General features: G+C 37.9%; 2 protein-coding genes across 2 annotated transcripts in view; one reads left to right on the plus strand and one right to left on the minus strand.

Moving 5' to 3' along the window:
• Positions 1-7971, minus strand: part of pear1 (platelet endothelial aggregation receptor 1) — a 32520-nt gene extending 24549 nt beyond the window's left edge. Inside the window, exon 1 of the mRNA XM_079470215.1 lies at positions 7739-7971. The gene's annotated coding sequence lies outside the window, so the exon portion shown is untranslated. The remainder of the gene's footprint in view (positions 1-7738) is intronic.
• Positions 7972-9333: 1362 nt separating this feature from the next.
• pdia7 (protein disulfide isomerase family A, member 7) lies at positions 9334-16498 on the plus strand. The gene is made up of 13 exons (XM_079470219.1): positions 9334-9775; positions 10635-10713; positions 10925-11042; positions 11856-11963; positions 12088-12217; positions 12300-12413; positions 12494-12619; positions 12697-12879; positions 14709-14817; positions 14914-15042; positions 15180-15259; positions 15371-15428; positions 15515-16498. The coding sequence occupies exons 1-13, from the start codon at positions 9633-9635 to the stop codon at positions 15602-15604; spliced, it is 1467 nt and encodes a 488-aa protein (XP_079326345.1). The 5' UTR covers positions 9334-9632; the 3' UTR covers positions 15605-16498.
• The last annotated feature ends 85 nt before the right edge of the window (positions 16499-16583 follow it).

Consider the following 16583-nt stretch of genomic DNA (forward strand, 5'->3'; position numbering starts at 1 on the left):
CTTAATTTCAGTGACACACCAAACATGACATCATGACCATTTCAACAACGTTATTCGTTTTGTTTCCTATTTAGTTTTTTTCCCAATACATACAAGTTAAACAAACATGTTTCCAAAGGCTTCTTATTTTCCATCACAATGATGAAAGGGAGAGCTAGACTCTCGAATAATCTTGGATCTCACTTTATCATAAGCTTTCGCTTATTGGTTTTGGGAATATGACCCTGTTTAATTAGTTGCTCTCTGAACTTTCTGTAAGAATGACTGTAAGTACTTTAAGCTGGAAAACTGATGGAGAAAAGACAAGTTTAATTTTAGCTGTTTGTGTCATTGAGAGGCTGTTCACATATGTCAATCTCTGATTTATGAATGACTCTCCGGTAGCTTAAACACAAAACCATGATGATCTGTGCTTCTGCATGTCATCCAAGGAAATGCAAAACAAATGCACATGTATGTGTGTGTTCGTTCTTACACATGCGCATGTGTGGAAAGAAACAGCCGAGCCAATCATCATTTGCCCACATGAGCCTGCGCATACACACGCAACTCCTTAAAAATGGGGGGTCCACCCCTCATCTCCCGGCTAAATTGATTGCAGATGAGTGCAGTGTGTGTATGTAAGGGCCAGAGGAGTCCGGGCGTGCAGTCAGAACACATGTGCGAGAGAAAGAGAGAGAGAATATTTACGTGGTCCCAACAGGACCCAAAGGAACATCACTCCAGGCTGGAGACCCAAAATCACAGCTGTGAAGTCAGTCGAGCAACCTCTCTGTGAGGGACATTTTCCTAAATAAACTTTTGTCAGTAGCTCGTACATCAGCGTCACAACTGTAGAAGTGTGCATCTGATATAACACTGATTTGGAAAGGACCAAAACAAACTAATTTTACATGTTTCAATTGACATTAGGCATCTAAACCATATAAAGTGCTGTACAGTAGTTGTACATATACTTTGACCAGCATTAGTGACGCTATAGATATTTCCATGACTGCTCAATGACTCTTCAAAATGATATTCATTTCCCGTTCTTTTTCCAGGCCTGGAAATCACATAATTTAAAACTGTCTCATATTTCCAGGTATTTCCTGACCGTGGGAACCTAGAATAGAAAAGTTTATAGAAAAGAGTTTAATTTAACAAAAAGTCATGAAATTATCGGTTTCCAAATAGTGAAATAGTGTATATACAAAAATGTATGCTGTAAAATCGTTTAATCACGATTAATCGATTCCAAAATAAATGCATGTTGCATATGTGGGGTGTGTAATAATATGTATATATAAATACACAAACATACATTTAAGAAATATAAGTAATATATGTTTATATATAAATACAAATATATTAATTATATTTCAAAGATATATTCATATATATTTATGTAAATATTTGCTATATATAAGCATATATAGACATATAAATATACACACCACACACATAAATATTATAAAAACACAATTTATTTTGGAATCGATTCAATATAGACTTGAAACAGATCTCATTGTGTTATTATTAAGTCCACAATCATATAGAGTAAAGTAAGTACACAAAGGCGTGCTGATGGACATTGCCATTTCATCTCAGGCATGACATACACTTACACTATCACAATCACCACTGTCCTCTCACTGTGTTTTGGTTAACACCATTTTATTTAGCTTTGGTTAATGGACTGACGCAAGACTAAACTTTGAGATAACAGACTCCCCCTCCTCGCATCTGTTCTGAATCAACACAGTGTTGGCTGTAAAATTTATTTGCAGACACTAATATGGACAAAGCTGTTAAGGAACTTTTCATATGTAAGTTTTTATCCTGCCTGTGTTGTTTTATAATGCTGGTCTGGGCAGTACTTCATGTCCTGGGTATAGTAAAGCTGTCCCACACAGGAATTAACCTTAAGAGGCCGTTTATTTATGAGACAGAATAACAAACATTGGGATCAGAATGAGGTGACCGCACTGCCCATGTGGACAGATGGACGAACCACAGCAAGGTGTGCTGAATGCATTAATGTGTACATATTTTTAAAAATATCTATTTTTATGAAGATATTTTTCTGTTTTATTATTATATTTCCAGAGGTTTGGCCCAGACCTGGATTCAGTCAATGGTATGATATATAACACTGAGTCTCCCCTAGGAGCAAAAGAGGAGCAATAGGAGAAAATTCAGGTGTATGATGATGAAACCAAAGATCTCGTCATATTTCCAACAGAACAGACCAAAACTTGTTGGCCAAGCAATGCTAAAATATTTGTTTCTGTTAGGCAGCTAGAAGACTTGCCTTTTCTTTATAGCTTTGACATAATGCTTGAGAATAATGCCAAGATATCAGGATACCCACCAAATGTTGAGGCAATTCAATTTGACATCTGGTATCAGAGAATATCAATGGATCACCCACTCGCCATCATTCATCTCCATAGAGGAAGTTCACTCTCTGCCAACACATTCCTTCTAAAGATCTCTAATTTACTCAACTTGCCATCGCAGCAGAGCCCTGCTTAAGATTGAAGAGGAAGCCTGCTCCATATTAAAGCTACCTTTCTATCACCTTTTTTACAGCTGACAAATAACCAGATGTTTCTGCATCTGACCATTTGAAAGTAAAAAGGTTTTCTACCAAAATGCACGGCACTTTGCCTGCCCAAAAGGTGACTCCAGGGATATTGAATATCTCCCTCCACTCACTGCTGTCTGCCACAGACTGTAGATAATATTTAAACCCCAATTTCTATTACTACGACCATAAGCAAGAGACGACAGCAGTCTGACCTCCAATGAGCCCACTCCTCTCCTGCATAATCATACAGATTTACTCTTAAACACAGGAACTAATTCAATCAATCTATCAATGTTTATTTATATTGCAAGTTTAAAAACCCTAGAGGCGGACCAAAGTTCTGTACAAGCAGAAGAAATTTGTTGATTTTTTAAAGGGGTGATTCGCCAGAAATACACATTTTCTGTGTCTTTGGTGTGGTATAAGTTGCCCATGCATGTGTTAGACACATAAAATTGCAAAAATGTAAGTGTCGGAACAAAAGGTGTATTTTATCTAGAAGCGAATGCTCACCCAGACCTGCCTGAAACTCCTCGTGTAACCACACCCGGGCAAATCTACGTCAGTTCGTAACACGATTTGACTAAGACCGCCCAAATCTAAACGCAAGTAAGGTGGGCAGCCATGTCGCGGAGACGATGTGTGTTTCATTGCAAAACGAAAGCCTCTTTGTTTGCCCTTCCAAAGGACGAGGCAACTAAAAACAAATGGTTACATTTTATGTACAATACTGTTCCAGAAAAGTACAGTCCGAATCTTCAAGTGTGTGCAGCGCAACAAATGTCGTGTTTATAATGGGGTTTATTGTCTTTGTCGCGACCAGACATGGCGTAACCCCGGTTGATCAAGAAAAGCCGAAGCACTCGCAGTATTTATTATGTTACCATTCCCTGCTGTAATGCGAGCTTGTTTCTATCTCACACAAACTCTGTATGATGTATATGGTTGTTTGTTTATAAGAGGCGTTACATTCCGTGCAGTATTTGATGAATCACTACGCACTAGTGAACTGGCCAATCACAGCACACCTTGCTTTTCAAAGCGATGAGCTTTGTAAAATATCTGCGCGTTTCAGAGAGCCGGAGCAATGAGGAGATACAAACATGGCCTGCATGTGGAAAATACAGTGTTTTTAAACCTTAAATCATGTTTACACAATTTATTACATCTAAAGCAAACAATAATATTCGTTTTAGCCGCGTAAAATGACCCCTTTAAAGAACACTATAGTTCATATATATACTGTAAAGCATAAAGAAAAATCAATTGTGCATTAAAAAGCATGTTATGGTAAAACTTTACAAAACGGTTTAATTTGTTGCCAGTATTTAACTCCATTAGTTAACATAAACCGAACCTGAACAATACTTCTACAGCATTTATTAATTTTGGTTGTCAATAAGCTTATGGTAAAGCCCTTCAATAGACTTTAATCATTGGCATTCAAAACATAATAGGGATCATCATTTTCAAGAAGTAACATGCTATTCTTCACATCTAAACTGGTAACCATTATAAAATGTAAATGCAAATATAGGCTGAGGGCATAAGACCTATAACTTCCACAACAATTTGTAAATAACAGGAAGGGAGTAAGAGGTATGGAAGAGAAAGAGGGCAGGTAAACACAGCCAGATGGTTAATTCAGGATGTCCTGAGCAATAGACACGACAGAGAGAGTAAAAGAGGAAACAGAGGGGCAATTTCCCGCTGCCAGCAATTTATCAATAAACTTTTTCCCAAAATGAATGTTAAGCTTACAGTGTTGTTCTCTGAACAATTCCAGAACATGTGTTTAAAACTCTTTCTTTTGCCCCTTGGGTTTGAGGATCAGTGATTCAATGTACATTTTATTTACAATTCATTGTCTGCAAAAAAAAGGTTTCACAGGTTTCTGATGTCTCCTCCTCTTATGCAACAGAAAACTAGGGAGTTTACCAGAAACAAACAAAAGGAAACATCTTGTGAGTACTACAGTTCTGTCATCCATTGTCCATTTCCCTTCAGTACATGTCCACACAAACAACCATACACACGCAAGCACGCACACACACACACACACACACACACACACACACACACACACACACACACACACACACACACACACACACACACACACACACACACACCCGCTTCATTCATATAATAACACAGGATAATGTTTGCTTGTTTTGGGATAGCCTATAGCCTAATTAAAAACTTGTTATGAAATGGTGGCACTGGAATAAAAACAGAATAATATAATATAGAAAAATGCCCTGCCATCCAGTGCCTTTTGTATTATATTCGTTTTGTCGTGTCTACATACGCGACATAAAAAACTTTCTAATATTAATTTTATTTTGTCATGTTCCCCTGTCTATGTGGACAAAATCTTTAAATAACATGGAGCTGTTGTGCAGAGTGTTACAGTTTCATTTTTTACTTTATTTTACTTAGGCCTACTTCCGCTGTTCAATTTTGTAATTTGTTGAGGCTGCGTAAATTTCCTTGTATCTAGCCTACACAGTTTGCTTTTATATCTTTTCTTTTGATAACTAAGTAAAAAAGGGCGCTTAGCATTCTAGCGTTTTTATGAACCTCATTGCTCTTTGTTGTTCTGCATTCACCAATAATTATAAAAAAGTATTGAATTTGTTTTAAAACGTCTTTGTAATTTAAAAACAACAATATATGCTCGTAATAATAGCCCAACAATATACTTAATGGATATTTGTAACCAAAATAGGAATAAAGGCGGTAATATCGCATACCGCATTATATACAGCCACACAAAATCACTGCACAGGAAATTCCATCACCGCCACAGCATACGTTCAACGTGTTTTAAGACCTCCAGGCATCTTCGGAACGAAAATAAATATATTTTAGGTGACATCCGAGAGATTTCCAGGCCTCCTCATTAACTTCATGGTTATAGTTGTTGTCAAGGTCGAGAATAATTTTCTTTCCTTCAAGTTCCAGCTTATTTGTGATTATTTTGATTTATGACAGGACAAGGTTATTTGTAAAATCGTTTTATCTGAGAGGGGTCATTCTACTTTCCAAGTGAATTTGCTCAGTCATTCATATGTAAAAATCTGGTGCTTCATATTAGGAATCTCTGACCTTTAACCTCTGAATTTGCTGCCATCGATTGTACCGCTGTCCTCCCCTTTCAGAATTGTTTTGTGTTTTAAATCAGGTAGACAACAGAGGGAAAAAATAAGCCTCCTTTCCTTTTGCAGCACATTATGGAAAATTCATACTTTTGCTGTGCTGAAGTTATTCCCATGAGATCCAATCAGAAAATTCATTGTGGCAAAATATGAGGTCAGGACAAATAGTTTTTTTTTATTTGTTGGAGACACACAGTAAGCCAGAGGTTTGTAGAAAATATGCTATGCGAGTTTGTAAATAGTACTGAACTACAGGAATTAAGCTCACGCAGAGCAAACGAAAAACGTGTAATAACCAGACTGCCCAGAGCGCAATAATATAAAGAAAAATAAATATAAATTGAAACAATCGCAGAGAGGTAAAACCCTAATAAAAACACTACTGGTGGCTGTCATAACTGTTTTTCCGAACATTCTCCAGTTAAACACTTAAGTAAGAACTCCCAAACGCAATCCTTCTTTATTTCACCACAGTCATCTTTCTTTTCTTCTGTGCAAAACAACATCGGGTTTTCTTTCTTCCCTGATAATGTCTGCCAGTACTGTGGGCAAAGCTCCCCACTGCAGTTTCAGCTTAATAAAACATCTTCATGTGACATAAGGGATGGTGAAAATAAACAGAGATGTGCACATGTAAACAAATAGCCTCCTGACAAAACGACAAACACACAAAGCCAGCGCCTTCAAATTACAGTATTTGCAGAAGTTTAAAGTTTATATTTCAGGCAGAGCATAAAGAGAAGGGAACGGCTTTACGATTTCTTAAGGTCTTTGCCTTAAGAAGTATGTTCTTGAGAGTCTATACTGTATGTAAGCATGTGGTGGAAATATTACCCAGCATCCTCATCTGTTAACCCAAAGGCCCCATCCCATCATCACTGAAAAGAAAGCATTTGGGTTTATCAGTTCCTAATTTTATTAAGTCGCTGACATAGAAAACAAGCAGCTGTGAACTTCTGAACCAATACACCTTGGCATAATCCAAGGAATTTCACTTAAAGAACTGGTGCCAACCCAGTGGTGGTGACCCAACAGAGAAACCCTATCTAAAACAGCTGTTTTTTTATGAAAGCTTTTGTATACTGCTGTCAAGGTGAAACGTTCCTTCTGTGAAAATCAATTAGAGTCTCTGCTGTCCAGATGTGGAACCACTGGCAGGTACTACTGATTCTTCCTAAAGCTCTATTCATAAGCCTGACCTGATTTTGGAATATTGTGTTTAGATGATGAATCAAACTAATTAATTAAGTGTATGGAATCATTTAGACAAAAATGGGTCAAGATCAATCTCCCCAGTCTAATGTGATACTGGCCAATTATAGGTTTGCTGTGCTTTGTTTTACTTGATGTATAATGAAGAACACATGTTATGATCCCTACACATAAGAGTACAAAATGTATTGGAGTTCAAAATCGGTAAGATCAACCACCCAGGACAGAAACTGATCAATACTTGGAGACACTAAAAGGCGATGTGTTTTGGACAGTGTGTCATGCCAGTCCGTATTCCCACCAAGCACCATTTTCACACACTTAGAAATAGGTTAAAAACAGCCTTGATCATTCTACACCTGTCCAGGCATGCCAATGCTCCACAATTGAAAGGTATATATCTGTCATATGTTATATATACATTCATATTTTGACGTATTTGCCCATTGAATGCTCCCAATACACAGTAAGTCATCTTGCTCTTTTCATCAACAACTTTATTACAACTTTGATGTGTATGAACCGAATGGTTTAAAAACTGTATATAAATTGAGAGTGAGTCCAATGAAAAAAGTGAGTCGTGCCTTGATAACAAATCACATCCCAGACTTCCAGAAGTAGGTCAGGGCAGAAGATAAAAAAAAGCTGCACGACAAAGATGCAAAACGCTTCAACAAAATACACGAAAACAAGTACATTCATGCAAACAGTGACATATTATGCGATATAACGCATTGCTGTTGGTGCAAAACGACATTTGGTTTCTTTCAACAGTTGTGCAAAACTATCTTACCTCACTAGAGAAGTGGCATTGGAGTTTCCTGAAGGAATATTCTTAAGAGCTGCGTCCCGAAGACAATGGAGATTCTTTGGAGATCCGTCCTTTACGCTTTGTAAGGTAATTCAGTATGTACCGTTTGAAGACGAGCCTTGCTACTAAAGTTACAGATAAATTGGCTTGCGTGTAGTCATTCGCTGTATCGTGCGATTCTATGCACAGGAGAACGCGCGACAATGACAGGCAGCAGAATTGAAGCTTTGGTGCGAGAGAGGAGGGGGCACGCATTTACGCCTTCTGCGTTCTTTCCCCTCCCACTGTCAATGCATTTTAAATGAATGTTGTTTAAACGTCGCTACCCTTAAATACACACATATTACCCTTAAAATAGGCCATTATGCGCGTAACAGTCACGTAAGAAAACGTAGCCTACTTTTCCGACTGTACTCACCACGTTTAGCGTTTCTTTATGCTCATTTGTATTGAAATAAATACCTGAGAAGTGTCCTTATTAATGAACAGATAGAATATTTCAGCGGTAAACCCATTTTTATGATTTTAAACTACTTTTCAGAATATTATTAGACAATTATCTAAATATGAAACGTTTAGCCTAACAGAAATCTTCAACAGTAAAATGTTGCATCGTTGTTTAAGGCTGGTCTGGAAAGTTAAATTAGAGGGATGGCAGCCTATATGCAAAACTTTAAAGTTCAAAACAAGTGAGTTAAAAATAGTGGGGCACTTAAAATGGATATCCAGGGTCAGCCCTTTTTCTTAATTAGTGCTATTCTGAACAAAAATAGAATTCAGGCAATAGAAAGGGTAACGTCTGAAGGGTCTGTGAGAATGGCTTCCTGCTGGGTTTAATGATAAGTGACAGTCTTTTTCCTTCAGCCATCACATTTACAGATAACCCTCTGTAACATGGGAAATAGCCCAATAGAAAATGAAGGAAAACAGAGTTCCTGTTTCACTCGGACACTCAATAAAAGATGAGCTGAGTCAGTTTTGGCATCAGCTTATCATTTAAAGACAAGACTCGCACATTGCAGATTTTTAACATCCGGGTGATTTATGTTCCTTGTAAAAAGGCTTGTTCTGAGAAAATATTTGAAATAAATATAAATCTTTCTTACTGTGTGTATCATAGGGCGTAAAACTATTCCACCATTAAATATATCCTGTAAACGTATGTGTGCGTGTGGTATTTATAGCCTGCATGTCTAAATTAATGTTTCAATATCATAACTGCCTCAAATCTTCATAGTTTCAGCTGAAGGCCAGATTGCTTTAGGTCACGTTGAGTAGTGTACCGGAAAATAGTGACACATTTTATCCCTATCTAAGTTTTAAAATTGTTCTTGTGTTTCTGTAGTCAAACCAATTAAAGGGATAGTTCTCGAAAAAAAATCTGTATAATTTACCACAAAACAAGACATTTTGAAGAATGATGGTAATCGAAGAACGGTACCCATTGACTTGCATTGGTTTTGTGTCCATTCAATAGAAGTGGATGGGTATCGCTTGTTCGGACACCAACATTCTTCAAAATATCTTCTTTAATAATAATACTACTTTATAATGGTGACCCCTAGTGCTGAAATGATGTATTTTCGCTTCGGAGAAATAAACAAATTCCCAAAACCAACAGAATGAACCCGAGGGGTTAATATAGTGAAACATATGCGCGAAAGAAATTTCAGGTATTTTTTGGGGGGCGTGATATATCCAGATTTATCATGTAACATTTATCAAACGCGTTCTGCCAGTAACTTACATTCTATGGACCTTCTGACTATCCGTACTGTCTGCTGCTCGCTCAACTATCGAGTGTTATCGGGGTGAACTGTCGGTTCAAGTTGAACGCCACTCGTGTCAGAGGTTGAGCTGGTTGTGGCCTGAGAAAATGCGTTTTTTAGGGGTAATTACCTGTCTTGTATTTGGCACCTTGTGTGCGGAGGGCAGCGATGTGCTGGAGCTCGGAGACTCGGACTTTGAGGAGACAACAGCCATGCACGAGACAATGCTAGTGGAGTTCTTCGCACCCTGGTATGTCCCAGATACAATTTGTTGGTTTAATAAATGTGTCCCTAAACAGTTTTAGCACCAGGTCTCTCGGTTTTGCAGTTTGATCAACAAGTTAAAAATCTAGCTGAATCTATTTATAATTTTTTCTTGATATTTATATGGGACTGTCAGTAAATCTGGGTTATATTGCATGCACAGTCACAGAGTCAAAGATTTGTAAAATATTGATGCTAAATTTGATTTATTTTATACCCGTAATGCACAGATAAAAAATAGAGAACAAGTTTATTTATTGAACAATTTAAATTGATATTTCACCCAAAACTGAACCACCTTTATGAGGCATAAAAGAAGATATTTTGAAGAAATTAATACGCGAACACCACTGGCCCCCATTCACTTCTATTGTATGGACACAAAACCAATGCAAGTGAAAGGGGGCTTTCACAGTTAACAACATTCTTCAAAATATCTTCTTTTGTGTTCTGCGGAAGCAAGTCATACATGTTTGAAATGACACAAAGGTGAATAACTTATATTTGGGTTGAGCCATCAGCTTAACACATTTTTCAACCCTTTTGAGACTTAAAGCTGTCAAAAATAAGTTGGAAGGAAGGGGTGCACGAGATCACAGCAGAGCAATGTGAGAATCAAGTGATGTCCTGCGGCTGCAAATGTGCTGAAGTCAGTCAAAGCAGGGGCTTCTGCCACTCCTCCAAATTTGACAGCTGTAAACCTCAAAGCGTTTAGTTACAATCTTGTTTTGTACTGCAATGGTTACTGGTCTCTAATTCTCAGAATGTGTCTTTTCGTCTTTGTGTAGTGTAGGCACTTAATGGCCCTTAATGTATAATTTACATGACTATGCCTGGCGTTACAGGTGTGGTCACTGCCAGAGGCTTGCTCCAGAATATGAGACTGCTGCCACAAAGCTGAAGGGGACGGTGGCTTTAGCAAAGGTGAGACGTATTAAAGCTATCAGTTCCTGTTACCATTCACAGTTCAGAATCTGCAGCCTTTTTAATACTTTACATGAGACAGTCACTGGGTGTGGTGTAGTTTTTTGGTCTCTTCAGTCTTCATCGTCACCTACTACTTCCTACACATGGGTTATTATCATGGGCTTTAGCATACACATAATAACTCAATATTTCCACTGTGTTTTATAAGGTTGACTGCACAGTGAACACTCAGTCTTGTGAGCGATTTGGAGTGAATGGATACCCCACACTTAAAATCTTCCGCAATGGAGAGGAAAGTGGATCCTATGATGGGCCCAGATCAGCAGGTAGATGTTTGTGTATATGTATTGTTCTGTCATACAATTTTAATAACTCAAATGTCACAAAAAAATGAAATGTTGCCAAATTACGAAATATTCTGTGTGTTGCTGACGCAGAGAAGCTTATTCATGCATTTATGACCTCAAGACTTGACTACTGTAATGCGCTACTTGGTGGTTGTCCTGCATCATCAATAAACAAACTACAGTTAGTTCAGAATGCAGCTGCCAGAGTTCTAACCAGGTCCAGAAAATACGATCACATAACCTCAATTTTATCAACCCTTCACTGGCTACCCATTAAGTATCGTATTGACTTTAAAGTTATTTTAATCACTTATAAAGCCTTCAAGGGTTTAGCCCCTACCTACCTAACAGGGCTTCTATCACACTACAACCCATCACGCTCTCTAAGATCTCAAAACTCAGGAATTTTGATAACACCTAGAATAACCAAATCCACCAAAGTGGGTCGAGCTTTCTCATACGTAGCACCTAAACTCTGGAATAGCCTTCCCGATACTATTCGAGGATCAGACACATTCGCCCAATTTAAATCTAGATTAAAGACACATCTTTTCAGCCAAGCATTCACTTAATGCAAAATAAACCACCGGCAGACTGCTGACATTAGATATTATTTACTTGGTGTTTATGTAACAAGTTAAACTATTCATGTACTGTGTTTTACCTTTTTTTGTGTTTTTCTTATTTTCCCCTGTAAAGCTGCTTTGGAACAATGCAAATTGTGAAAAGCGCTATATAAATAAAATTGAATTGAATTGAATTAATAACTCTGTTGTTCTTTGGTCTTGTCAGCTGGAATTGTGAGCTACATGAAAAAGCATGCTGGGCCGAGTTCTGTGACTCTGCACAGTGAAGCAGATTTGGATTCTTTTGTTGACAACTTTGAGGCCAGTGTGGTGGGTGAGTTGAGTTGTATTGTTATACAGTACCTCTCAGAACATCTATGCAAAAATCTAATAAATAAAACTTAGTTAATTCCTTACAATAGCAAGTGGTTGGAGTTCTTTTTTTGCCCACATCTCAGGCTTTTTCTCCGGGGATGACAGTGCACAGCTGGCAGAGTTTCTCAAGAGTTCTAGTGCCCTGAGTGACAGCTATCGATTTGCTCATTCCACTGATCTGGGAACCGGCCTGAAATATGGGGTAGATGGAGAGTATGTATGACAAAGGATGAACACTGTATTTGTTGTTTAAGTATTTGGTGTGTTTTTTCATGTGCGTTTCTCTTTCTGTTAGGATTGTTCTTTTGTTTCACCCTCCACGCTTGAACAGCAAGTTTGAGGACAGCGTTGTGAAATACACTGAAACAGTTTCGACTTCGTCACTGCGTACATTTATCAGAGACAATGTGTATGTGTGCAAAGATGCAATCCCATATACCATATCTGTCCTTCCAAATTTATATTTAAAAAAAATTGTTCTTCTCATAGATTTGGTCTCTGTCCACATTTGACCACTGAGAACAGGGATAGTTTGAGGGAAAGGGACCTGCTTACAGCATATTATAATGTAGATTATTTACGGAATCTAAAAGGCACAAACTATTGGAGGAACAGGTGAGGATTCACACTTCTCAACATATAGACTTATACAGAACAGCATTGATGTTTTACAGTATTTCATTCTTTAACAGAATAATGAAGGTGGCGACACAATTCCAGGGTCGAGGTTTGAATTTCGCAGTGGCAGATCGGAAGGAGTTCCAGGATGAGCTTGAGGAGGAGTTTAGTTTGGGTCAGTCAGAGGAAGAAGATATACCCCTTGTCACCATCCGGACAAGAGAAGGACACAAGTACACCATGCAGGAGGAATTCACGTGAGTCTTTCAGCACAGTCGGTGTAGGACTCATACACATTCTGCTCCTACCTCATGCTCTTTTGTTCCACACTTTATGAATTATGACAATCCAGTACGATATAAACAACAGACTGGAGTACACAATTCCTTAGTACTTCATTTGGTTTGTTTGAAAGGCTCTTTTGTGTGTAAACAATGAGGTATCACGCAAATCGCAAGTCCAGTACGGTGTACCACAGGGCTCAGTACTAGGGCCTATGCTCTTCGCATTATACATGTTACCCCTAGGAGATATAATAAAGCGACACGGAATAAGCTTTCACTGCTATGCTGATGATACGCAACTTTATATTTCCTCGAAGCCTCACGAAACACAGCAATTCCATCGAATAGTGGAATGCATAGTCGATATAAAAAAGTGGATGAGTAGCAATTTTTTATTACTGAACTCGGACAAAACTGAAGTGCTACTTATCGGACCGAAAACCGCCCTACGTAACAACCAAGAATACTGCTTAACTATTGATGGATGTTCCATAAAACCCTCATCTTCAGCTAAGAATCTTGGCTTTATATTCGATAGTACTCTGTCATTTGAGAACCAGGTCGCCAACACCTGTAAGATTGCGTTTTTCCATCTTAAAAATATATCTAAATTACGTCATATGCTGTCATCATCAGATGCGGAGAAGCTTATACATGCCTTTATGACATCAAGACTAGATTACTGTAATGCACTATTAGGTGGTTGCCCTGCAGGCCTATTACAAAAACTCCAACTGGTCCAAAATGCGGCAGCTCGAGTTCTTACACGTACAAAAAAGTATGAGCATATTAGCCCGCTTCTGTCAACCTTGCACTGGTTACCTATAAATCATCGCATAAATTTTAAAATCTTGCTTATTACCTATAAAGCCTTGCATGGTTTAGCTCCTCACTACTTGAGAGAACTTCTTACGTATTATAGTCCATCACGTGCACTACGCTCTCAGGCGTCAGGTCAGTTGGTAATACCTAGAATTTCAAAATCAAGTGCAGGCGGCAGATCCTTTTCTTATCTAGCGCCTAAACTTTGGAACAGTCTTCCCTGCACTGTCCGGGAGGCGGACACACTCTGTCAGTTTAAATCTAGACTAAAGACGCATCTTTTTAATCTTGCATACACTACATTATCATAATATATGTATTTCAAAGATCTAGGCTGCACTAGTTAGATCAACCGGAACCAGGGACACTTCCAATAACAACTGATGCATTTGTTGCATCAAAGAGTGCAGAACAGTACTCTACTCTCAGCCAGTCTTGTCTCATTGTTCCAAGGTTACAAGAGCGGAGCGGGCAGGGCGCAATCCATTCCTAGACCTGACAAATGCTGGACGAAGGAAGTGACGTCCCTACAAAACTTCAGCCACTATTAGATTATTAATGATAATTTTAAATCTAACTTTTTTATTTTGCCTTGTTGTGCAAGCACTGTTGAGCTTGTGCAGAGGCTGCAGTTTTTGCCAGAGGGGAACTGGAATCCCCTGGTTAGGCCTGGTTTCCCTCCGAGGTTTTTTTTCTCCTCCAATGGAGTTTTGGGTTCCTCGCCACCGTTTGCATACTGTTTTGCACTGTTTTGCCTGGCCGGGGGGGCTGCTAGAATTTGGTAGTCTTTATTTAATTAACACTGCATATAGGAATTTATTGTGTGTCTGATATTTGACCTGTGTTTTGAATTCCATAACCTTTTATGTTTTACTTAGTCATTTTTTTCTTGTACAGCTGCTTTGTAACAATGAAAATTGTAAAAAGCGCTATATAAATAAAGCTGACTTGACTTGACTTGACTTGACTTGTATTTTTAGGAGAGATGGGAAGTCCTTGGAGAGGTTCTTGGAGGATTACTTTGCTAACAGATTGAAGAGATATGTTAAAACTGAGGCTGTTCCAGAGTCAAATGATGGCCCGGTCAAGGTACATCACAAACACTTTGTACTGGACTTGGATTAAACTGTCTGTCTTTTATATCTGATGTGTAGAAAATCATGTCTGTTAATTAATGTACCACAGACTGTGGTTGCTGACAATTTCGATGAGATTGTAAACGATCCAGAGAAGGATGTGTTGGTGGAATTTTACGCTCCCTGGTGTGGCCATTGCAAGAACCTGGAGCCCAAATATAAGGAGCTTGGAGAAAAGGTTTGACAGATGACTTTGTTGTTCTATATGCCATGTGTTATTGTTTGCACATTTCTTTGCATTTACTTCTTCAAATAGAAAGTGTGGTATAAAGTTTAAGTAATGCCACTATGGTATTTGTTATTTTTTTGTCTTAGCTTGCTGGGGACCCCAACATTGTTATAGCTAAAATGGATGCCACTGCTAATGATGTACCTCCAAATTTTGACGTCCAAGGGTAACATTCCATCTGTCTTGTTGATCTCTTATCTATTTGTAGTCTGTTTCAACAGATTTTGACATTCTGCTGTTTTTTATTGTTGCTGATTCATTGGCTATTTTTCTATAGCTTTCCAACAATTTACTTTGTACCTTCTGGACAAAAAGACCAACCACTACGATATGAGGTGAAACTCAGAAACACATGCACACATAAGATGGGTTTAAGGCATATTAACTACTGCTATGTGACTCATACATGTTTTCCTTGCAGGGTGGTCGCGAAGTTAGTGACTTCATCAGCTACTTGAAAAAAGAGGCCACCAATCCACTCATCTTAAACGACTCAAGAGACGAACTGTAAAACAAACATTGAGATAATGTATTTCACAGGTGGAGAAATGCACAGAACCACACTGAAGTGATCAGTTGATCTTCAGTCTAATAATTTACTCAAAGCCTAAAAGCAGCTGATTACTATCAAGTTGAATGGGATCTACTGTTAAAGCAGGAAGTCACTTGTTTAATGTTAGGAATGCAGTTTAAAACGTTTAATGCTGAAATATATTTTTAAAACATGAGTTATTTAACAATCTGCTACATTTTGCAGGTTGGCACAATTTTCTATCATTCTCCGTTGTTTGCGAAAATCACTGTACACATGAAAAGGTAATTCCCCTTCTTTTGTACAACCTTTGTTTAAAGATGTATAGGTCATACATGTCACCATAGCACCCTGAAAAGTTCTGTATGATAATGTATATCACAAATACACATTTATCATGTTTTTATATTTATTTTGGTAATGGACTATGTTACACAGATTGTTTGCACAAAAGGTTTACATGCCAAAAACACAATGTTCAAAGATTACAGATACATTACCTTTGCCTGAATTCTACTGTTTAAATTAGATATATGGTTACATCATTACAAACACTTTAATATTTCGTTTACACACTTTCAATGTTCTTGTAATGTACATTATAATTTTTTAATAAATCTGTTCATGGTTTATTTATATATGATCATAAAGCATATCTATAAGATTTGGTAGGTTTTTAAGGACTGCGTTATAACCGTTTGTGAAAAGGTACGTTTACTACCACCTCGTGTCTATCATGTCTAATCAAACATCTGTAAGACACAAGAGACAACTTCTCCCGGTCTGGTAAATCTTTAAGAAGTTTGAAACTTATTCCTGAAACTAGTGATGTTTGCACACAATAATAAACGGATACATAATCTCCTTATCTGCCTTTTTTGTAAAGTATTTTTTATTATGGACAATGCCCTCAGATAATACTTTAAATCATTTTATTTTAGCAAAGATGTTGTGGACA

Source organism: Barbatula barbatula, assembly GCF_947034865.1.
Source record: "Barbatula barbatula genome assembly, chromosome: 12".
Taxonomy (NCBI): Eukaryota; Metazoa; Chordata; class Actinopteri; order Cypriniformes; family Nemacheilidae; genus Barbatula; species Barbatula barbatula.